This window comes from Podarcis cretensis (assembly GCF_951804945.1).
Source record: "Podarcis cretensis genome assembly, chromosome: 3".
Taxonomy (NCBI): domain Eukaryota; kingdom Metazoa; phylum Chordata; class Lepidosauria; order Squamata; family Lacertidae; genus Podarcis; species Podarcis cretensis.
This window is the reverse complement of record NC_137172.1, coordinates 20981148-21006117: the sequence shown is the minus strand read 5'-3', so window position 1 is coordinate 21006117 and position 24970 is coordinate 20981148. Positions and strand designations below refer to the sequence as shown.

Below are 24970 nucleotides of genomic sequence, written 5' to 3'. Positions count from 1 at the left end.
CAGGGCTTTGGAGCATGTGTGGCTGTGCAGATAACACACAATACTTTCTTTCATGTGTGTGTGTGTGTGTGTGTGAGAGAGAGAGAGAGAGAGAGAGAGAGAGAGAGAGAGAGTCAGGGTGGTGGAGGAATTGGTTCCTAAGGAGCCTTAAGAACTATCTATTTTCATTTTTGGCATGGGATTTTTGGCAAAGTATAGCTTGGTGACATTTCCAAAAATGATGGAGGGGGGAAACAAAGGGAAGAATTCCATCTGTAGAGCCAAGAGAGGAATCTCCTTAAATAAGTTGGGTTGCAGCCAGTACATTCATCCCTGGTCCTTGGCTGTGTCTCTCTCTTGACCATGTCAATGTTGCGATGTGAAAATATACCTCCATTCCCGATTCCTAATTTGTGCTCTGTGTGTTTGTTTTTCATCTCCAGGGGAGTAATAGGAAAGCAAGGGTACCAATGTCAAGGTAAGGAAAATCTGACATACAAATATAAGATCTGTGGTGTGAGTTATAAGGAGCTAGCAGCTTTGCCATTCATTGGTTCTTGGAACTGGATCAGTGATCAGTCGCCATAAAGCAATATAAAAGACAGCAGGATCAACCAATCAAGCAAACAAATAACATTCAGCTCGGAGTTGTGACATTTAAACGAATAAAGAGCCCCTGATTATGCAAAAGCAACTTAAAAGAAATTGAAAAATTGCCCAGTAATACCTTAGAGACCAACTAAGTTTGTTCTGGGTATAAGCTTTCATGTGCATGCACACTTCTTCAGATACTCTTTAGATATCTGAAGAAGTGTGCATGCACACGAAAGCTTATACCCAGAACAAACTTAGTTGGTCTCTGAGGTGCTACTGGACAATTTATTATTATTTTTTATTTATTTCGGCGGCGTCACACCAACATGGCTACCTACCTGAAAGAAATTGGTCCTTAATGCTTGCTTCTAGGTGAATAGGCATGGGCCTTTACAAACCTCAATGAGAAAAGAGTTTCACAAGTGTGGGGCCACTACTGAAAAGGCCCTTCCTCTCATAGCCATCAGTTTAATGGACATCAGTGGCAGGCACAGGAGCACAGCACTGGGGATGTACTGCGGACAACTTGACGCGAGTGCAGGTCCCAAGCTGTTTAGGGCCTTCAAGATCAAAAATGAGTGCTTTGTGTTGTGAATTCGCAGGATCATTTTGTGTGCCACGAGGGCCCCATGATTCTCTTGATAGCAGCATTGGAACAGCATACAGTGGGTTGCATTCAGCAGAGTTGTCCCGTTTGGGCAAGGACCTCTGCTTGCACAGCAGAAGTTGCGGTCCCTTTCATACCCCAGCAAATCCCCAATATCCCCAGTCTTCTCCAAAGAGTTGGTAGGAGAAAACCAGAAGAGATTTCAGGGACAGAAGTGGGGAGGAGACGGAGGGGAAGTTCCACTAGATGCAAACAAGACAACTTGGTTGCAGCCTCCCCCCCCCAACCCTTTCCCAATTCAGCTCAGGTACCATAACCCTAGACCACCCTCTTCAGTTTATTGCTTAGGTTTTTCAGTTCCTCTGCGACTGGTGGGTAGGAATGGGAAGCAACCCTCCAGAATTTCCCTTTTCCTTTTTCGTTTTCAGTTACCTCATCCCTTCTGGACAAAATAATAAAACTGCCTTTGTGAAAACTCAAACTTGATACGGTTTCTCTTGTTTACAGTTTGCACTTGCGTAGTCCATAAGCGATGCCATGAGCTTATAATAACGAAATGCGCTGGGTTGAAGAAGCAGGAAGCCCACGATGAGGTAAATATTTATAGAACAAATGCTCTAGATAAAAGGGAGTTGTGCTGTTTTGTGGATATTTTTTTCATATCTATAAAGTCAAGCCAAGTCACTGTCACCTCCCCTGTTTGTTAAAGAGAGGGAGAAGGAGATGGATCCCGACTGTACCCTTCTAGTCTCTCTTTAGTCCACCATTTACTTTTTTGCATGACTGAGAACCGTTGTGCACAATTTCCCTGGGAACTATTGTCAATGTTTGTTTTTAAAAGAGGGCCAACTCTGAATTCTGAGAATGGAACTGGATGCTGGCCACCCGAAGCAGTGGCCCTGTCTTCAGAGCCTGCTCAAGAAATTCTGCCGCCTGAGGCAAAAGACAAGATGGCTGCCCCATTACCACGCCATATACAGAAGCCAACCAGACTGGCAGCTCAATCCCATTTCGGCGCTGATGATGTGTCTTTGTCCTCTGCCGTCTGTGGTTCTACAAGGTTCCTGTGCACAGCTTCACACCCAAAGCAGTTTGCATTTCCAATTTTGAATTGGCAGGGTGAATCTAGACTCAGGGTAGAGCTGACAGTGTGCAGAATCTTTTTCTCTCTCGCCCTCTTGCAAAAAGTAGAGTGCCGCTGCAGTCTGTTCTCTGGGATTGCCCCCCCCCATCTCAGTTTTATTTCAGAGAGCCATTGCACTACCATCTTCTGCCCCCCCCCCCCGAGCTTACAAGCCAGTGTTTGTGCTTTTAAAAGCCATGACCTCTTGTGCCAGATGTTAATCTACCAACTTGTGCCATCCTTCTATGCCAGCGGGGATATGGAAGTTCCTGTGTAGATTTACATTCTCTGGCTCCAGACTGCAGGAAGCTTTAAAGCATTTCTGAATTGGTGCTCTTATTGTTTTAAAGAACTTCTGGGTAGAAGCCAGCGATAAGAAGTGGGTGGGAATATGCCATGTATCTCCATCTGCAAGTGGAACTTTTTAAAACAACCAGAAGATTATTTATGTAGCACAAGAGATTCATTTAGGGACAATGTTGATGCTGATTTGCAAGCAGCATTTGGTAGGATCCCGATGTTCCTTGAAAGATGACCAGAGGGTCCTCAGTAAGATTGGCAAGCTGACCCAAACCGCTCTGTACTGCTGATATTCCCTTGCAACATGCATAGGAAGCTGCCTAATACAGTCTCAGACTGCCGTTCCACCTAGCCCAATACTGTCTACTCTGACCAACAGCAGCTCTCCAGGAGTTCAGACAGAGCCTCTTTCTCCTTGTCTGCTGCCTGATCCTCTTCACTGGGGACCAAAGATATTCAGTAGCCTGGGATTTTCCACATGCAGAGCATACTCTCTATCGCTGCACAGTTATAGGTAAAGGTAAAGGGACCCCTGATCATTAGGTCCAGTCGTGGCCGACTCTGGGGTTGTGGCACTCATCTTGCATTATTGGCCGAGGGAGCTGGCGTACAGCTTCCGGGTCATGTGGTCAGCATGACTAAGCCGCTTCTGGCGAACCAGAGCAGCACACGGAAATGCCGTTTACCTCCCCGCTGGAGCGGTACCTATCTATCTACTTGCACTTTGACGTGCTTTCGAACTGCTAGGTTGGCAGGAGCAGGGAGCGAGCAACGGGAGCTCACCCCGTCGCGGGATTCAAACCGCCGACCTTCTGATCGGCAAGTCCTAGGCTCTGTGGTTTAACCCACAGCGCCACCCGCATCCCACAGTGCCACCCGCATCCCATAGTGCCACCCTTAAACGGTACAGCTTACTTCCATCACAGTATCCTTGAGTCACAGAATCAAAGAATTGAAGAGTTGGAAAGAACCACAAGGGTTATCTAGCCCAGTGCAGGAATCCTGCCCACAGCTGTCCCTGGGTGGGCACAAACCACCAACTTACTGGCTAACAGCTAGACCCACTGACCCACAGAAGTCCACCATTTTGCCTATGCAGGGATTAGCACTTGGGGAATTGAGTTACATATGGAAAATGTAGAAGTACTTTGCAAGGCCTTTACTGGAAAAGACTAGATGTACCAGAGTGGTGGTTTTTGTGTGTTCTTGTGATTTTCTGCCAGGTGGGCTCCCAGCGCTTCAGTGTCAACATGCCACACAAGTTCAGCATTCACAATTACAAAGTGCCCACCTTCTGTGACCACTGTGGTTCGTTGCTCTGGGGTCTTCTGAGACAAGGTTTACAATGCAAAGGTAGGTTGTGCTTCGTCCTTCGAGCTTGTGCTTAATAATGAAGCAAATAATAAAACGAAGCCTGCTTTGCTTATTATGCAACACAGCTGTTTTATTACTTGTTGTGGAAATTTATTTGGATGCCTATATTTCATGAATTTTGCATTTTCTTGTATATTATCATTATTTATGTCTGTCACTTTATACACACTCATTAAAAAAAAATCTCAAAGTGACTTTAACAGGATAAAATAGGAACAGATAAAATAAACAGAAACCAAGAAAAGTTAAAACTTTTCCCAAAATGCTCATCGAACAACACGGTAACCTATCCCAAGTGCTTTACGTATGCTCCTTAATGTACATGCCTTTGGTATTCTTTTAGTATTAGGTGCATAAAGATTTGTACAAATAATAAATTGCTTTAAAATGCACTACCGCACCATAGAAATTCCTGGATTCCCCAATTACATTTCATAGAGAGTGGGGTAGCCAGAACCCTGGATTTTTTCCCATATGAACTCACACATTTAGTCCTTGAGTGGTTAGCTTCTCATTCTTTGCCATCTCATTTTCGCACCAGGAGCAATTTATCTGCAATAGCAAACTTAAGTGGAGGAAATCAAAACATGTCTGCATCTGAGTTAAAGCCCCCCATTTTTTAAAATATACACACTTGCATGCCTGCAGCAAGCAGAACAAAAACAACCCAGAATAATTCAGAAAGAGAGAACAGGATAAATGGAGTTGGTTGGCAACAGCGGCTGCCAGCTTTGTTGGCTTATTCAATTCTTGGCAGATTTGTAGAGATGCCTCCCTGTCTCCTTATGTTCACTTAATTGGATTACTTGGACCCGTTTTTTAACCTTTTAATTTATGATGTTTTGGGAACATGCAGGGTTGTCCTACTGCGGGTGGTCACAGAATTCAAAGTAAGCTCTGAAGTATCTATGGCTGCTTTTATTAGGATTTGTTTCTGAAACCAGAGGCGTATTGCTTTCCCTTGGTTTTGGTTTGATCTTGCAACATAAGGTATTCAAGGAGCATCCTACTAAGGCAATGTTTCTGAATCACAACAGCTTTATTTAAAAAAATCACAGCGGTGGTGGGAGATAGATAGGAATGTCAACTTTTTGAAAAGGTTGTCCTATAAGAAAAAAATAAATAAGTGCCCATATTAGGAATTTGTTAGGCCAACAAAAATATCAATTTTTTTTTTTGCAAGCTTTCAAGTTCCCCAGAACACTTCATCATAAATTTAATGGTGGATCGTCTCCCTCCTGCCTCTTATCAGGAGTGAGTAGCATCTGGTTGTGGGATTTGTGGAGACGGAGGTCCAGCTATTACGTGTTTCTTCTTCTCAGGAGTTTGGGGTACAACATGAAAACTGCAAGCACCTGAAAGTTCATTTCCCACACCCCCATCTTCAAAACTTACTAGATGCAGCCACGTACAGCTTGACTAACACCAGCAGCCTTTTTATTCTCCCCCATCCCCCTTAAGTTTTGTTGTAACACCTAGTCTGGAGAACTCAAAACATTTGCACACCATTTTATGAAGTTTTGGTTGGCCTAGTAAACCTATAGCTCTCATATGGACTTCGGACTTTTCTTAGAAAAGTTTCCTTCAGTGATTTAATTCTCATTCCAGTAGCAATGGGAATGGAAGGACAGGGATGGGGAGCCTGTGCCCCTTGCCCCAATAAACTAATAGAATCATAGAACAGCGGCGTTGGAAAGGGATCCCATGGGTCATCTAGTCTAACCCCCTGCACTGCAGGAATCTCAACTAAAGTATCCATGACAGATCCAACCTCTGCTTAGAAACCGGCAATGAAGAGGAGTCCACCACCTTCTGAGGGAGACGGTTCCACTGTCAAACACCTCTTACCTTTGGAAGGTTCTTCCTGATGTTTAGTGAAAACCTCCTCTCCTGTAACTTGGGTCATCAGTTCGAATTCTATCCGCTGGAGCACGATAGGATAAACGAACTTGCTCCATTTTCTGTGTGACAGCCCTTTAGATAATAATAATAATAATAATAATTATTATTATTATTATTATTATTATTATTATTATTATTATTTATACTGCAACCATCTGGTTGGGTTTCTCCAGCTACTCTGGGCGGCTTCCAATGGAATATTAAAATACAATAAGCTATTAAACATTAAAAGCTTCCCTAAACAGGGCTGCCTTCAGATGTCTTCTAAAAGTCTGGTAGTTGTTTTTCTCTTTGACATCTGGTGGGAGGGCGTTCCACAGGGCGGGTGCCACTACCGAGAAGGCCCTCTGCCTGGTTCCCTGTAACTTGGCTTCTCGCAGCGAGGGAACTGCCAGAAGGCCCTCAGTGTCCGGGCAGAACGATGGGGGTGGAGACGCTCCTTCAGGTAGACTGGACTGAGGCTACCATGTCTCGTGTTGTTGGGCTCCCAACTCCTATCAGCCCTTGCTGGTATAGCTCATGATAAGGGATTATGGGTGTTGTAGGCCAACAATGTTTGGAGGGTTGCAGATCCTTCATCCCTCTCTTAGAATGATCATTAAATGGCATCTGTGTGAAGAAGCGACTAGACCCTTGAGCAACAAACAAAGGACCCAGGTTCAAATCCCTTTGGAAGTGCAGTGAATTATTGTTCGGGGGGGGCGGGTGTTTGGATATGTATCTCTAAAAGTGTGCAGCATTGAGTTATGCTTACATTTTTGTACACTTTCTTGAGGTTTTTTTCCCTCCACAAGAGGGCACTCGCATATAAGGTATAAGGCTCCAGCAGTCTGTCAACAAATGAGGAGTCTCAGTGTTAAGCGGCCCAGTTATTTGCTGCTTCCTTTGATACATTCGCAGCCAGAAATCAATGATGTATTTGGCAGGGGGAACATGTATATTCATTTATGATTAATGGCCTTAGCTTGGGTCTGTACAATGAAAGGCCTGACAGCTGATTGGATCGTCCTCTGCCTCTGCCATTGCTCATTGCAACCCCCCCCCAAAAAAAAGGATTTTCAGTAGCAAGCTGAGTTATAAGTGGTTTATGAAAAGGCTGGGTTGAGAAATGTGAGAGATGTGGACAGAGATTGAGAGAATGATGAGAACAGAAGGCGTAATGGAGTAGAGCTGGAAAGGGAGGGATAGGTTGGCCAAGATTTCAGAGCGGCCTGTGTTGTTTCATGGGGACATGGGAGCATAGCTGTCAACGTTTCCCTTTTTTAAAGGGAAATTCCCCTATTCTGAATAGGATTCCTCGCAAGGAAAGGGAAAAGTTGACAACTATGCACGGGAGAGTGAACTGTGAGGCACTTTGAGACAAAGTGGGTTATCAGGATCTGCTGAAAATATAATGGCAACAAAACACCTTCTCTCCCTCAGACAATTCTGGGCACTGCAGTTTACCCCTCTCAGAGTTACCATTCCCAGCAGCCTTTTACAGAGTAAGGTAAAGGTAAAGTGACCCCTGACCATTAGGTCCAGTCGTGGCTGACTCTGGGATTGCAGCACTCATCTAACTTTATTGGCCAAGGGAGCTGGCGTACAGCTTTCGGGTCATGCGGCTACCGTGACTAAGCCGCTTCTGACAAACCAGAGCAGCGCACGGAAATGTCATTTACCTTCCCACCGGAACGATACCTATTTATCTACTTGCACTTTGACGTGCTTTCAAACTGCTAGGTTGGCAGGAGCAGGGACCAAGCAACAGGAGCTCACCCTGCTGCGTGGATTCGAACTGCCGACCTTCTGATTGGCAAGTCCTAGGCTCTGTGGTTTAACCCATAGCGCCACCCGCATCCCTTTTACAAAGTACAGTGCTCATATTTCTTTGAGGGAAAGAATGTCCTTTGATATAGTGAGGTGACTTTTTAGAGTTAATAAAAATGAAAAAGTGGCCCTCGGAGTGATTTGGGTTGTGCACCACTGTCTCTTGCCTCCTAGACGGTGTTATGGATGTTTCGCTTCATTCTGTGCTGCTTCATCCTTCACAGACAAGATGGCTGCCTGTCCCTTCACAGCCCATTAATCACATCTTTTCTGTCAGGTTTGAAGGAGAGACCTGAGCGAGCAAGCTCCCAGAGGCATTGCTAGCTGGCTGCTGTTGGGAACATACTGCTGGCCTAGATAAACCTTGGCCTAATCTTAAGAAGGCAATTCTCATGTCCCATGATATGAAACGATTAGTCATGGATCCAGCTCAGCGTTTTCCCCATTGAAATAATCTTCTCGTTTCAGGGAAGGTTGCTGCAGTTCAGCACCCTGATTTCCACATGGTAAAGACAGATGTTGATGTTGACGTATTAAAAAATGATCTAATCCAACTTGAGTTTTCTCTTCCTTTCCTCACCTGTTTTGAATTGCAGTTTGCAAGATGAATGTACATAGACGCTGTGAAACAAATGTGGCCCCCAACTGCGGAGTGGATGCGAGGGGCATAGCTAAAGTACTTGCTGACCTGGGTGTCACTCCAGATAAGATCACTAATAGCGGACAAAGGAGGAAGAAGGTAATCATTCTTGCATATGAACTCATGACTAGTGCTGTGCGGAACATTTTCTTCTGCATTTTTTGTAACCATCCTCTGTCAATTAATGACAAAAGTAATTGCATATGAAAATCATCAAGGGGAGTAAACATTTTAATGAGGGTTTTTGTTGTTGTTGTTGTTGCTGCTGCATTTAGCTTACTTTTGAGTTGGCCAAGGGATTTTATGAGATTCTGATTACAGGGCCTTGGTTGATTTATATGGGGAGAGCTGGTCCTTAAAATATATTGCAGTCCCGAGCCATTTAAGTCTTTCTGTGTCTAAACTAGCACATTTAAATGGGCCTGGAAACTAATTGGCAGCCAGTGCAGTCAGGCCAGGGTCAGTGTTATATGCTCAGACCGTCTTGCCCTAGTGGGCAACTGGGCCAGCAAATTCTGCACTGGCTGAAGTTTCCGAATCGTCTTCAGAGGCAGCCCCACGCACAACATGTTGCAGTAATCTAACCTAGAGGTTACTAGAGCATAGACAACAGAAGCCCTGATCCAGACAGGTGCGCAGCTGAGCCACCGGCCCAAGCTGATGGAAGGCACCACTAAGACCACCTGAGCCTCAAGCGACAGCAGTGGATTCAGAAGACAACAATCCCATGACTGCAACCATGGAGCAGGAATTCTAACAGAAGTACCCCCAAGCTGTGTGCCCATTCCTCAGAGGGAGTGTTACCCTATCAAGAGAGGGCAACCCCCCACTCATCCACTCTAGGAAACAACCCACTAACAGTGCCTCAGCCTTATCTGGATTGAGCTTCTGTTTGTTGGCTCTCATCCGGACCCTTACTGAGGCAAGACAACGGTCCAGCACATCCACTGCCACACCTGCAGATGTAGAGGAGAAGTAGAGTTGTGTGTCATCAGTATATCACTGACAGCGTATTCCAAAGCTCTGCATGCAGAAGTTCTCAAGTTCAGTTCAACACAGGTAGGGCTGGATGAGAACCCTGCCTGATATCACAGAAGGCTGTTGGCAGTTGGTATAGACAGCATTGACCTAGCTGGCCAATGGTTTAGCTTAGCATAATTAAGAACCAACTTCCTAGGTTCCCATATGGAGAAAATCAAAAGCAGTTGGACAAAATAATGGCATCGTCCCGCTAAACTTGTGCTCTTTGGAGTACGCAAACCGAGTGAGCTGGAAGAAGCCCTGGAAGAACTAGACTGCTTTGACCTCAGTAGTGATGAAGTCAAAAAAGGCTTTATTATTTTTCAATTGTCAGAAGGAATCGTTCTTGTCAGAAAGCCATGTAAACATCAAAGCTACTACTTTGAAGTCCCCTTGTGAGAACACATGTGAACATAAATATTCTTATCTAGTTGAAAAACTGGCGTGAGATCATTGTCTTGCCAGATGTTCCTTTCTACCCCCCGTGATATTACAGTGATGACAAATGGAAACGCACTGAAATAACATTCTCCCAAAAGAGAATTGAATTCAGCAGATGCTCTGCTAAGCCACTTCACAGAAGCTGATCCCTTCTGCGTTGGGTAAAAAATAAATAAACCGCAAACCATCCCTTGGACCTCTTTATGCCAAGAGTGCATTCCTGGATATGTCTGTTCAGAAGGAAGCCCCACAGAGTCCTCCCAAGTATATATGGACAGGATTCCTGTCTTTATCTCCTGCAATCCGTTAACCAGTGTGGTTAACTAGAGAGCCAGTGTGGTGTAGTGGTTAAGAGCGGTGGACTTGTAATCTAGTGAACTGGGTTCGCTTCCACGCTCCTCCACATGCAGCTGCTGGGTGACCTTGGGCCAGTCACACTTCTCTGAAGTCTCTCAGCCCCACTCACATCACAGAGTGTTTGTTGTGGGGGAGGAAGGGAAAGGAGAATGTTAGCTGCTTTGAGACTCTTTCGGGTAGTGATAAAGCAGGATATCAAATCCAAACTCTTCTTCTTCTTCTTAACTGCCCACAGTAGTTCTTGGAGAGCCCTCCATTTAGAAGGGATATGCACGGTGCCCATTTCCCAGCAGGGTCCCTGGCAAGGAAAGATGCTGTTCCAGGGGGTTGTAATCACCTAAGTCACTTACTTAATAGACCCACTGACATTAAGAAACCTAAGTTAGTGATTAATAACAATGTAAAAGCTAGTTGGATACCTCATAGGGTGTGCCAGGTACATAGCATGTAGATTTCCCCATATGAACTGACCTGGACCCTGCAATCATCACTTGAGGCCTTTCTTTCTTTGTGTGCCTCCTCCATGGGAGGTCCAGAGGGTGACAACATGCGAACAGCCCTTTTCCGTGGTGGCTCCCTGTTTGTGCCTGGTGCATTTGTTACACACTTTTAGGCACCAGGCAAAAATTTCCTCTTCTCCCAGACCTTTGGCTAATTACGAAATCAGTGGCCTTTTAAATTGTGTGTGGGAGTGTATTGTTTGTTTTGTGCTTTTTTTTCTGGGGGTACTCAAGGGTATGCAGTACCGACGCCGTGTTTTTCTAGAAGAAAAGCACTAGTTAGCACTTACTATAACAACTTCATGGTGAGTACCGGCACCTTTCTTTCTAGAAGAAAAGAAGTGGTTATTATATTATGTATTTTTGTGTTTTTATATTGTGAACTGTGATCCTCGAATGAAGGGCAGTACAGCAATTTATTATTATTATTATTATTATTATTATTATTATTATTAGACACTTGCATATAGGAAGATGATGGTTCTATGTGCTCTTGACGTCTACATCAGTCACCTCTGCCCAATACGTTTAAAGCACTCTTATACCACTTTTAACAATTATGGCTCCCCCTCCAAAGAATCCTGGGAATTGTAGTTGCTTAAGGATGCTGAGAGTTATTAGGAGACCCCACACAGAGCTACAGTTCACACCACCATTAACAAGTCACAATTCCCAGGATTCTTTGGGGGAAGCCATTCCTATTAAAGTGATATGGCCATGCTTTAAAGGTGTGGTCTGGTCTTGGGAGGTGTTTTTTTATTTTTATTTTAATTAATTTTTTATTAAAGAATTTTCTTTTACAAATTTGTTCAAATACCAACATGTTTTCCAATTTACAAATTTTTTGACTTCCACCAGCTCCCCCCACAATCCTCATATTTTACTATTTTTTCCGCATTTCCTTTATAATATATTGCCAGTTTATAATATCTTTACATCTCTTTTTCTCTTTACAATACCCTTTCTCATCACAAAGCCTCTTTAAATCCAACTAGCGTTGTCTGTTCATCACAAATATTTTCCAGATATATCGTAAACTTCTGGTCTTGAGAGGTGTTTTAAATGTGTGGTGGTGGCATGGCCATAAATCACATGTTCGTAATCAGCTGCTTTGACTCATTCTATCCTCTTATTGTACTTCACTTATATTCGTCTGCAGAGACTTACATATATAGTTTCCAGGTGATCTTCTGTCTAGGCAACTTGTATGACAAGACATTCTTAGGATCCACAGCGTCACATGCCATCAGACTAGGAATGGGCAACCTCTGGTCCTCCAGATGATTTTGAACTACAAGTTCCATAATTCCTGACCATTGGCTGGGACTTACGGCAGTGGAGCGCAACGACATGTGAAGGTTACCCATCCCTCTTTGAGATCATTCTCCTGACATAAATCATGGAGAATTTAGAAAAGCTGCATTTGGCAAGTCAAGCATCTTGCATCTTTTGGCAAGCAAAATGTGGTTGAAATCCACTAAATCTCTTCGTTTGCACAGCTCCTGTACAGATTTAATTAAACTGGGGTTGGAATGGTGCTCAGTGAATTATGGCCTTTCATTCTGACATGACACTGTAGAACTTGTGTCAAGAATACTGTACCTTGTTTCAGAAGTTCTGGGTTGTTGTTTTGAAAGAGTTTCTATGTGTGGTCTTTCTGTGTATCTGGTAAGCCTAGCAGCATTTACCATGAACTTCTTCAAACAGTTAAGATTTCAACGCAATAAATGCAAGTTTTTTTTCTCTCTCTCTTTTAAAAATGAGCTGCTATGCTTGTCAATCTGTAAAGCAGATGGCAATTCAAGGAGGATTTTCAGTTGCCTTCCTCTTTGTGTGCAGAAGCTTTGCTATTTGGAGCTGCGTCTTTGTACTCTCATAAATGTCATGTCAGAAGAACACCTTGCGATGGTTAAGCATCTCATTTCTCTGTCTATTCTTAGCTTGTCCCAGGTGCAGAATCTCAACCACCGGTTCCTGGATCCTCACCAGGAGACGATGACAGATCAAAGTCGGCACCGACTTCTCCATGCGATCAAGGTTTGCCCCCTTTTATTTTATATTTATGAATATTTTGAATTATTTTGGGGGTCTCGCTGAACTGCAGCCTTGTAAACAATGTGGCCCCAACATCTCAGATTTAATGAAGAATGGATTATGAAAGAACTGCTGTCATAATATGGCCATATCACTCAGATGGGATTGCTATGTGCCTTGCACTGTCTTTCCTGCTCAGTAGAGCAGAAGGACATACTAGCTTTGAAGATTCAGGAGAAACTGCTGAAGGCTTTTTGGGGACCATCTAGTGAGATGCTGTCTTCCGCAGAGGTAGCAAAAATGGTGCCCTCCAGACGTTGGTGGACTCCAACTCCCATCAGCCTCAGCCAGCATAGTCACTGGGCAGAGATGATGGGAATTGTAGTACAAAAAAGGACACCTCTAGAAGACACCATATTGGCTGTTCCTGTGACTTGCAGCAGCTTTCCAATATCTCTGGGGCCTTTCCCAGCAGTGGAACATTAACTGGAGATGTTGAGGACGGATCCTGGAGCTTTCCATACGCAAAGTGCAATCTTTCTGTCTATCTGGGAGTTCCCTGACAGTAGCCGTGTTGATCTGACGCAGACGAAATAAATAAGAAGTTTAAAAATTGTCCAGTAGCACCTTAGAAACCAACTAAGTTTGTTGTGGGTATAAGCTTGCATGTGCATGCACACTTCTTCAGATACACACAAAAGCTTATACCCAGAACAAACTTTTGTTGTTGTTGTTGTTTAGTCGTTTAGTCGTGTCCGACTCTTCGTGACCCCATGGACCAGAGAACGCCAGGCACTCCTGTCCTCCACTGCCCCCCGCAGCTTGGTCAGACTCATGCTGGTAACCTCGAAAACACTGTCCAACCATCTCGTCCTCTGTCGTCCCCTTCTCCTTGTGCCCTCCATCTTTCCCAGCATCAGGGTCTTCTCCAGGGAGTCTTCTCTTCTCATGAGGTGGCCAAAGTACTGGAGCCTCAGCTTCAGGATCTGTCCTTCCAGTGAGCACTCAGGGCTGATTTCCTTCAGAATGGAGAGGTGCTACTGGACAATTTTTAAATATTTTTTATTTATTTCATGTGTATTTTCTTTTTTTATATATTGTGGTTTTATGCTGTGTACTGCCCTGAGTACACTGTATAGTCTATTGGTATAGGGCAGTGTAACTTTTTTAATGATGATGCCTGCGTTATCCTGATGCAACCAGGATCTTGGTATTGCTGAAGTTTAGCTCTTCCATATCCATGTGTGTGCGTATTAAAATATCTGTCCACTGCTGTCGTTTTAAACTTTCACAGAAATCAAAGAGCTTGAAAATAACATTAGGAAAGCATTGTCATTTGACAACCGAGGAGAAGAGCACAGGGGAGGAGCGGCGACCTCGACTGACGGTCAGCTTAACACTCCCGGGGAGAACGGCGAAAACGGAGAGGTCAAAACACAGACGAAGCGCATGGGCCTCGAAGAGTTTAACTTCATTAAAGTGTTAGGGAAAGGCAGCTTCGGGAAGGTGAGCAGTCCTTGATTGCTGCTTGTTTCCACTGTGCGCATTAAAAACAACAACATGCAGTACTGGTAGGAAGAAACAAGGTTGAGGCATGGTTGAAGCTGTGTTTGCATTCACGCACACCCTCCTCTGGTGGTCGTAGGGATTACCAAATCTATGCCAGTAGGGCTTCAGCAAATTTAAAAGACTAGATATCACGCCATGCATCAATTCAATCATGCATTGGGACTTGGAGGTTTATAGGTAAGCCTGTTCCATGGCCTGATTTGAAAGAGGGCCAGTCTGGATCACCTGTAAGTTTCCAGATCACCCAGATTATGGCTGTGTCAGGGATCTGAATCCTTAGTATTATTATTATTATTAGTAGTAGTAGTACCCCGCCTATCTGGCTGGGTTTCCCAAGCCACTCTGGGCAGCTCCCAACAGAATTAAAAGCACAATAAACCATCAAACATTAGCAACTTCCCTAAACTTTGGCCGCTACACCTCACTGGCTCTCGCTACCTCGGTTACCTGGCACAGAATCTCTTGCACAGTACAGTGGTACCTCGGGTTACAAACACCTTGGGTTACAAACACTTTGGGTTACAGACTCCACTAACTCAGAAGTAGTACCTCGGGTTAAGAACTTTGCCCCAGGATGAGAACAGAAATTGTGTGGTGGCAGCGGGAGGCCCCATTAGCTAAAGTGGTACCTCAGGTTAAGAATGGTTTCAGGTTAAGAACGGACCTCCGGAACAAATTAAGTTTGTAACCAGAGGTACCCCTCTACCTTTTTGGTCCATGCACTGACCCCATAAACTTGATTGCACCAGCAGTCCTGTCAAGCCATGTCTCATGCTGCTAATTCTGCGCTGCTTGATGCTGTGGCTTCTCAAGTATATCAGCACAATGCAGGGAAACAGCTGTGTAGTCCAGAGATAGCTATCTGGATATTGTTGAGCTACCATTCCTATCTATCTTGGTCAGCATGGCTAATGGCCAATGATTGTGGGAGTTGTAGCCCAAGAACATCAGATAATACAGGGGATTTAGATGCAGAAGGCCAAGGTTTAAATCTTCTTAGCTGGGTGCTGCTGCACAAGCAATAGTTTCTTGGGCTGCTTTACTTCCATTGGTGGTTCTTGGAATAATTTATAAAAGAACTGGTACCACCCATGCCCTGAAAAATGGCATAGAAATTATTGCCAGCGATGTATTTTCTCGGTGGCGCTGAACGAGTGTCTCTTTTTTAAGTTGGCTAGTTTTTTTATTTTTAAAAAAAGTCAGTGCTGAATTGTTTGTTAAGTTGAAAGTGTGCCTGCCAATTGAAATGCTAAGCTGCTGCTGGTGTCTTCTGTTGAGGCACTTGACTGAAAAAGCACTCCATAGGGAGGCTGACATTTATTCTCCCTGAAGGTGATTCCTGCTCTGCATGCCCTGATTTTGCAAGTCAGATAATTTGCTTTTTCAACTTGCCAGCCATGCAGACTCAACAAGGCATGTAAATGTTAGGCTGTGTTTGCTCGGACTCCTGCTGTTCTGCCATAAGGAGGAGTTGCAGAGGTGACTTTAAAGTGGCAGCATCAAATCCCATTCGGCTCTAGATGCGGCCCCTTGCTCAGCAGCTTTATGTGGAAACAGTCTGAAATTCGAAGTGACAACAAAGCCAGGATGCATGCAATTCTAAAGCCCAAGCGACGCACACTAAAAAAAATTTCACTGGGGCAAAAACTACAAGAAACAAGTGCATTGAGAATCTGGATTTCATTTATATCTGGGGGGAAAACCGATCCACATTTTGCATTGCTGATTCTTGCTGCAAGCATGGAGATCAGGCTTGGGGAACCTTTTCAAGCCCAAAGACTGCATTCTCTTTTAGGCAAGCCTCCATATCCTACACGCCAGCGGTGGGCAGGACTCAAAGCTAATTTGGGCAAGGCAAGCAAGGTGGATTTTAGCTTTGTTTCTACACACTTCCCTCTCTATCATCAGTTCATGAAAGCAAGGCTTATTGCTTAAATAAGTAAGTAAATAAATAAATTTTTATTTATTTATACCCCGCCCTCCCCGTCCAAGAGTGGGCTCAGGGCGGCTAACATCAAATGTCAAATACATTAAAACACAATCAATTGATTAAAATACAGCTTAAAAATTAGAATCAGGATGAAATTAAATGACTGCATTCCAGCCAAGCAAAAACAACTCCAGGATGGTGCAAAGCAGGGATAGTGAGAGATATGGCTTGAGGAGAAGGCTGTTGCCAGGGAGTGTCCTGAGGGCCAGATAGAGTGGCCTAGGTAGCATTTCAGGCTGGAACTGTGGCCTAATGTGTATCTTTCCTTCATGAGGCCTAGTTCTGCCTAGCCTCCTGAGGAACCATAGTTCTTGTGGTGCTGGAGACTGGCTTTTTGGAGGCTCTGGATCACACACACACACACACACACACACACACACACACACCTCTTATAATTCCTGACCACTAAAGAGAGGAAAAATCCTTTTATAGGAAAATCTAAAAACTAGGAATACTGGAGTTTTCCACTTGCCCCCTTGAAATTATTATCTTATTCCCTGCCTTATTCTACTTCAGCAGGTCCCAGGGTGGGTGACAACCATCTACAATTCAGGATTAAAAGCAGTTAAGACAAATTGCAGCCACAGGAATAGGGTGGACCCTGAACAGATGCATTTCAGGGGTAAAGAAGGGTATCTTCTACGTGGGGCTACCTTTGAAGGTGACCCGGAAACTGCAATTAATCCAGAATGCGGCAGCTAGACTGGTGACTGGGAGTGGCCGCCGGGACCACATAACACCGGTTCTGAGAGATCTGCACTGGCTCCCAGTACGTTTCCGAGCACGATTCAAAGTGTTGGTGCTGACCTTTAAAGCCCTAAACGGCCTCGGTCCTGTATACCTGAAGGAGCATCTCCACCCCCATCGTTCAGCCCGGACACTGAGATCCAGCGCCGAGGGCCTTCTGGCGGTTCCCTCATTGCGAGAAGTGAGGCTACAGGGAACCAGGCAGAGGGCCTTCTCGGTAGTGGCGCCCGACCTGTGGAACGCCCTCCCATCAGATGTCAAAGAGATAAAGAATTACATCTTAAGGCAGCCCTGTTCAGGGAAGTTTTTAATATGTAATGCTGTATTGTTTTTAACACTGATTGGGAGCCGCCCAGAGTGGCTGGGGAAACTCAGCCAGATGGGCGGGGTATAAATAATAAATTATTATTATTATTATTATTATTCTTCGAAAGCTGAACAGTGAAGAAGCCAAACGCACCTCGTTTGGGAGGAAATTCCAAAACTTAGGAGCAGCCGCAGAAATTGCCTTCTCCTGGGTTGCAACCCCCTGAATATCCAAGGGTGGTGAAACTACCAAAATGGTTCCCTCTGCTGAGCTTAATGTTTGAGAAGGTCTGTAGGGAAGGAAGTGGTCTTTCAGATACTGTGGAAAAAGACACTTTGCTTCAAGATTGCTGTGTGTGCCTCTCCATTCAGTGAGTTTTATTCAGTGTGGCACTAAAGAGATCATTTTGCCAAATGAAATGATTGCTCATCTCTTTTCCTCACATGATATTCTGGGAGTTTCCCCAACTCTCTGGAGCCAATTTGTGGGGAATGGGGATTCCCACTGCACTAATGGGGATTGTTGTGCTGGCTTCCACTAGTGCAAAATTTCCATTTAATTTCTCTTTTTAGCTAGTTTAGTATGTGAACAACTTTCTCTTTGCCGTGTGTAAAAGTGCAGTTGCCTCTTTGTTGCAGGTCATGCTAGCCGAGCTAAAAGGCAAAGATGAAGTATACGCTGTGAAAGTCTTAAAGAAAGATGTCATCCTACAAGATGATGATGTTGACTGTACAATGACAGAAAAACGGATTCTGGCGTTAGCACGGAAGCATCCTTACTTAACACAGCTCTACTGCTGCTTCCAGACCAAGGTAGGTCCCATAAATCTATCATCAGACTTGAGGAACCAAACCTCTGCGGAATCTGGCCTGTGTGTCAGTTCATGAAAAGTCCAGCCGAAACACATTGCACTGTAAGCCAGAACACCTTGGCTGCAACAGAATGAATTTGTACCTAGCAAAGTGATTCTGTGAACGGTTAGATAAAAGAAAGAATAGTACATGGGTAGGCAAACTAAGGCCCAGGGGCCGGATCCGGCCCAATCGCCTTCTAAATCCAGCTTGCGGACGGACCAGGAATCAGTGTGTTTTTACATGAGCAGAATGTGTCCTTTTATTTAAAATGCATCTCTGGGTTATTTGTGGGGCCTGCCTGGTGTTTTTACATGAGTAGAATGTGTGCTTTTATTTATAATGCATCTCTGGGTTATTTGTGGGGCATAGGAATTCATTCATTCCCCCCCAAAAAATATAGTCCGGCCCCCCACAAGGTCTGAGGGACAGTAGACCGGCCCCCTGCTGAAAAAGTTTGCTGAACCCTGGAATAGTATGTTTGCAGCTCAGAGGGCAATACATTTGAAATGGGATGCTTTGTTCAGGGGAGAAAAAAACCAAATAGTTTAAACCGAACAGCATATGAAAACAAATTGAAGCAACTAGATCCTGTTTATGTCAGATGAAAGATGATTAAGAAGCACTTTTATAGGGATGCGTGAGGAATTTGATCTCTGTGGATTTCTCTGCAAAATGACCTGATCTACACCACTCAGACTAATGGGCGGGTTGGAACAGCTATCCATTGGATTTCTCAGGTTGCAGTGCATTTCTTGGCAGTTTAAATACATCAAAACACACGTTCAAATATATATATTTTTGAGAGAATCGAACAGATTTAAATATGTACTCTAATATGGCATATGAGAGGGATGTGAAACTAGAATGGAATTATGGCTAATAACGTTTGAAAGTGACATGGAGTGGAAATCTCCAGATTCTTCCTTCTCTAGAGCTCTGTGCTCTCAAATATTTAAATAATATTCCATTTAAATGGCAGGAAGGAAGATTTAAAATGTTGGGGGCAATCCAGATATATTTTGCTAAATCCAATTGAGGACAACAAAATAAGATTTACCGTATTTTTCCGTGTATAACATGCGCCCTATTTTGGGGGACTCAAAATTAAGAAAATGCACTATCTACTATTTAGGAAAAAATATAGTCTTATACACGGAAAAATACAGTAATTGTGAGTAGCTTGAAGCCCCAGTGATTTAGTGGTGACTTAGTCATGACTACGTTTTATTGGATTATGATGATTTTTTTTTTTTTTTGCTGGGGGTGGGAAGAGAATTTTGCAAGGGACAGTTGGGTATTTCCTTCACTTAAAGCAGTGATGTGGAACCTCGCAGCTGCTTTGCTTGACTCCAACTCCCATCAACCCCAGCAAGCATGGTCAATGGTCAGGAATGAAGGAAATTGTAATCTAGGTACCTTTGGAGATAGACCTTTGAAGGGGAGGATGATTATTTGAGAATGCCATCTTGGTGGAATGCATATTCTCTTGATATACCTTATAGTAGGATGCTTGGGGGATTGGATAATCTGTGTTTTGAGGCAAAACACATTTTACAGAAGTACAGTGGTACCTTGGGTTACAGACGCTTCAGGTTACAGACTCCCGCTAACCCAGAAATAGTACCTCAGGTTAAGAACTTTGCTTCAGGATGAGAACAGAAATTGTGCTCCGGCGGCGCGGCAGCAGCAGGAGACCCCATTAGCTAAAGTGGTACCTCAGGTTAAGAACAGTTTCAGGTTAAAAATGGACCTCCAGAACGAATTAAGTTCTTAACCCGAGGTACCACTGTATCTTCATAGCATTTTTCATTGTAAACACTTGTGCAGACTTAGGTTAAGAAAATCACAGATTAAAGTGCAAATGGGATAGAACAGATTTATGAATGAGCAAATGTGGAAGTGCAGAGGGTTAGAAATCGTAGCATCACAGAATTGTAGAGTTGAAAGGGACCCTGAGGCTCATCTTGTGCAACCCTCTGCAAGGCAGGAATCTCAACTAAAGCATCCATGATAGATGGCCTTCCAACTTCCAAAGAAGGAGAGTCCGCTACTTTCTGAGGGAATCTGTTCCACTGTCGAACAGCTCTTACCGCCAGAAAATTCTGTATTTTTAGTTGGAATCTCCTTTCTTATAGCTTGAATTCAGTGGATGAACGGATTCATTCATTCATTCCAAACATTCTGGTCATTGATGCCAAGATGTTGTCTTTTGTAGAAAGCGGCACTGTCTTTTCTGTATGTGAATATTTAAATGGGACTTGTTTCCTTTATTTTACATTATGCTGAGCATGCTTTAAAAACCAAAACAAAAAACTATAATGCTGCTTTGCCAAACAGATGATTTTTTTTTTAAGTCAATGATTATGTAGCCCACCAACCAATTCTCATGTGCAACCTCCATTGTAATGAGTAGTGCTGGTTTTTAAAAAAGACTTTTAAAATATATGTCCTGTGCTGCCTTTAAAATGCCAGAAGGTGGCACTGAAGATACAGAAAGAAAGGGGAAAACCAACTCCCCCCCCCCAACCCAACCCCCAATTACTTTGGTTCTGTCTCTCTGAAGGAAACGAGGTGGTTACATAACTTCATACATGCAGTAGGAGCTGCATTGTAATCGATTTTGAATTCTCTTTTAAACTATTCAAAAGGACAAACACAGGCAGATCTTGCTGCTTTTACATAGCACACATTTGTTTATTTATTTGAAGCCATTTATGAGTCTCTTCCCATAAAATACCTCAAAGCAATTTCACAGTAAAAGCATCAACAATGAAAAAATAACTTCATATGTAAAAACAACCTAAAACAATTTCACATGTGATAACAATTCTAATTCCAATACAGATAAGATGTTTCTCGGTGGCTTATTTGCATGTATTATGTATGCCTTGACATAAGTTATAGCAGCTCTTGGCTTGTTTATAAGATTTCTCACCCCACACCCTTCACTACAAGGTCCCAGGGTAGGTTACAATAACATCATGCACCATCTTAAAAAAAACACACAGAAAAAAGCCCAGAAAACCAGAACACTTGTAAATCAAGTAAAAGCAAATGAGAAAAGAACAGTATAAATTCAACAGTTAAAGTCAATGTCTCAGTTGCAGACTTAAGAAAGAGACGTTTCTTGTAACTACCAACATCAGCTCTCATGCTGCCAACTGCAAGAAATACTCCTTGAGACGGAAAACATTATGCCATCGATATCCTTTATACCGTCACCAAATCAGCTCCTGTAAAATGAGTTCTTTCTGTGTCCTGTTAGCGCTGAAAACCAACCAATGCAATTCTTTTTTCTTTTCTTTTTTTCTTTTCCAATGTAGGCTTCCCATTTAGAATTTCTGGTATGAAATCTGCCTTCTGGATTGCACGCAAAAGAATGTCACAAAAGCATGCAAATAATCCAGTGCTTGGTTAAGTTTAGTGAAGTTGCATTTCTAAGCTGTGAGGGTGAAGGGGAACCCTAATCAGAGCATTTAAACCTTCCCTTAATCCACGACTTTGCTTCATCTGTCCTCACTATGGCGAGATCCCCCACGTACAATTAACAACCATAACTTCATATTTTATAGAGCTTTATCAGGGTTTATAGGGCTTCACATGCATACTCTCAGACATCTTTACTGCAGGCATTATTGTGCAGTATTAGCCCTCTTTCTGCAGATCGGGACTTGAGACTCACTTTGAGATACTTTGGCTTGGATAGCCAATGAAATAATTGCTGAGTAGCTTTGTTGGTTAGAGCGTGGTGCTGATAACACCAAGGTTGCAGGTTCAATCCCCATATGGGGCAGCTGTGTATTCCTACATTGCAGGGGCTTGGATGATCCTCAAGGTACCTTCCACCTCTACATTTCTATGAGTCTAAGGATGCACATTTTGTGCTCATCTCCGTGCTTCCAGGGAGAGATACGCACTTTTTGTTTAAAGCTCATATGAAGAAAAAATCGCTATCCATTATAGGCGCTTTCCTAAAAACCAGCCAAACCTGTTTGAATAGAGGTAACAGTGGACTAGAGGAACAGGTGTGTGTTGACCTCTCTTGAGTCACTTTCAGCAGTCCTGAAATCTTATTGTCTGTCGGGTAGAAAGCAGCATCCCTGACTGTTGGCCATGCACTCTGGGGGCTTAAGGAAGCTAGAGTCCAGCAATGTCTGGAGGCCCATGGGTTGTCCATCCCTAGAATGATGCAACATTGGATGCTCTGAGGCATTCTGAGAAATGTTAAACGGCAGCTTATAGCTCCCTGCTGGCCAGCTGGGCGCCCAAGGCAGATCCAGTGCTTGTGGACTTTTTTAAAGGAAAGACGAATATGTGCATCAGTCTCTTCCACAATCACGATAAAAGAGTTATTTAATTTCCCTTGCCTTTATTGAGCAAAAGAAAAAGAAGAAATGTCTCTGGAGTTGTCATTTGCAGATCCCATTGACAAAATATGCCCTGGTGACTTTCCAGTAACTGATTTGTGGACAGCAGTCTAAATTTCTCTCATAATAGTGGCTTGAGGGGCAAAACGTGTCATTTGTGATTTAGAGTGCCAATTAACCTGACTGTGGCTGGTCAGTCTTATATTTGTCTGGGCCTAATCAATGGTTTGTAATTCATTTTAGCTGATCGTCTTCTGTGTGGGTTGCTAAGCAGCTAAACCTGTTGTGCAGATTCTGCTGGATGAGTGTAATCTACTTAAGGTGCATTTACATTGTCCAATATTACTGCTGCGTGTCACGTTAGAAGTTTGTGAGGGTCATATTTCATATTCTGCACCCCAGTGGAGGCCATTTGTGATTACCAGATGTTGATATGAAAGGGGTTTTTGGTGTGGTTTTTTCGTGAGATATCTAATTAGACCCGCAAATACACTTTGATTTAAAAAAAACCCACCAAACCTTTCCTAATAAACAAAATATGATGAAATACTGAACGATGCATGGCAATGAGGAGCTGCGCATCTTTCGCTCAATGCATACAATGCATGACATGCTGGTACCATTATAATCCTTATAAAACTAGTAATTTCAACTAGCATTTCTTGTTGCTACTGGAAATTCACCCAAGGCTAATTCACAGAGGGAATTCAAGAGTACAACAGTATGTCTTGTGTTTGGTTTTGCTTGTTGTGTGCTGGAGATAAACATTGTGTTCTGAGTTTTGACTTACGTGTAAAAAATAATACAGTGGTACCTCGGGTTACATACACTTCAGGTTACATACGCTTCAGGTTACAGACTCCGCTAACCCAGAAATAGTGCTTGAGGTTAAGAACTTTGCTTCAGGATGAGAACAGAAATCGTGCTCCGGCGGAGCGGTAGCAGCGGGAGGCTCCATTAGCTAAAGTGGTGCTTCAGGTTAAGAACAGTTTCAGGTTAAGAACGGACATCCGGAACGAATTAAGTACTTAACCCCGAGGTATCACTGTAATCCTCCCGTTCAAATTTTTCTAGTGATCGGGGGCGCTTTGATGTGTACTTAATTTCAGATTTCAGATTGCTATAGAAATATTCTCCTCTGTCACACTTTTCTCTTTGTTAAGGCAAATGAAGAGCCCAGGAGATCTAAGAGGGCAGCCCCCACTATTTCCTCCCTGGGTGTGTGGTGGTGGGAAAAGGAAACCAGCAGCACCTCTTGTTCACCATAAGGCCACTCTAGAGCTGGCATGCGGGGGGGGGGGGAGTGGAGCCTGCCAAACGGGTAGCAAATTCAGCCTCCATCACTGCCACCATGATAGCAGCAATGCATTTCTTGGAGGTGGAATTATTATTATTATTATTATTATTATTATTATTATTATTATACCCCAGCCTGGGCGGCTTCCAACCGAATATTGAAAACAATACAGCGTCAGACATTAAAAACTTCCCTAAACAGGGCCGCCTTCAGTAGTCTTTTAAAAGTAAAATAGTTGTTTATTGCCTTGACATCTGCTGAGAGGGTTTCCACAGGGCAGGTGCCACTACCGAGAAGGCCCTCTGCCTGTTTCCCTGTAACCCCACTTCTCGCAGTGAGGGGAACCACCAGAAGGCCCTCGGCGCTGGACCTCAGTCTCCGGGCTGGATGATGGGGGTGGAGACGCTCCTTCAGGTATACAGGACCGAGGCCATTTAGGGCTTTAAAGGTCAGCACCAACTCTTTGAATTGTGCTCGGAAATGTACTGGGAGCCAATGAAGATCTTTCAGGACTGGTGTTATATGGTCCCGGCAGCCACTCCCAATCACCAATCTAGCTGCCGCATTCTAGATTAATTGCAGTTTCTGAGTCACCTTCTAAGGTAGCCCCACGTAGAGTGCATTGAAGTAGTAATCTGCTGCCGCTGTGGATCCTGCCACTTGAGGCTGTCATCTCACCTTGCCTCATGGCTGCGCCGGCCTTGGATGTGGAACAGGCTGCCTCCCTGTATATTTTTAGGCAGCTTGTCAAAACAGTTTTGGGTTAGGGTTCATGGGCTTCTTTTTGCTGACTGTGTTGGCCTAATTTCTGGAAGTATGGTGTCATGGCTGGGAGCTCGATGAATTGGCTTTCTAAAGCCTGCCTGCCTGCCTGTAATAATTAAAGGAAGAAAGACATTGGACCACCACACTGTGAACTTTTATGAGTTTGGGCATTTCAGAAGCAAACAGAACAGCCCTGCAAATGAAGTTGTGGTAGCTCAGGAGTTTGGGAACTTTCCTAAGCAGTATGGCAAAGTTGAGTAAATGTTGAACGTTCCTATTGTCCTGCAGACAGAAGGCCCCGTTGTGTCCAGATTGCTGACCTGATTTTGAGAGAGTGAGAGGGAAACTTGCTGATATGCTACCCTGTCATTCTGAGCTGTCCTTGGAAAATTAT

At 43.7% G+C, this 24970-nt stretch overlaps 1 protein-coding gene across 1 annotated transcript in view; it reads left to right on the top strand.

Moving 5' to 3' along the window:
• PRKCE (protein kinase C epsilon) overlaps positions 1-24970 on the top strand; it is a 333254-nt gene that overhangs the window by 228697 nt on the left and 79587 nt on the right. Inside the window, exons 4-10 of the mRNA XM_079968627.1 lie at positions 423-457; positions 1688-1773; positions 3827-3956; positions 8285-8427; positions 12587-12683; positions 13975-14186; positions 17932-18105. Coding sequence (XP_079824753.1) covers positions 423-457; positions 1688-1773; positions 3827-3956; positions 8285-8427; positions 12587-12683; positions 13975-14186; positions 17932-18105 — 877 coding nt within the window. The remainder of the gene's footprint in view (positions 1-422; positions 458-1687; positions 1774-3826; positions 3957-8284; positions 8428-12586; positions 12684-13974; positions 14187-17931; positions 18106-24970) is intronic.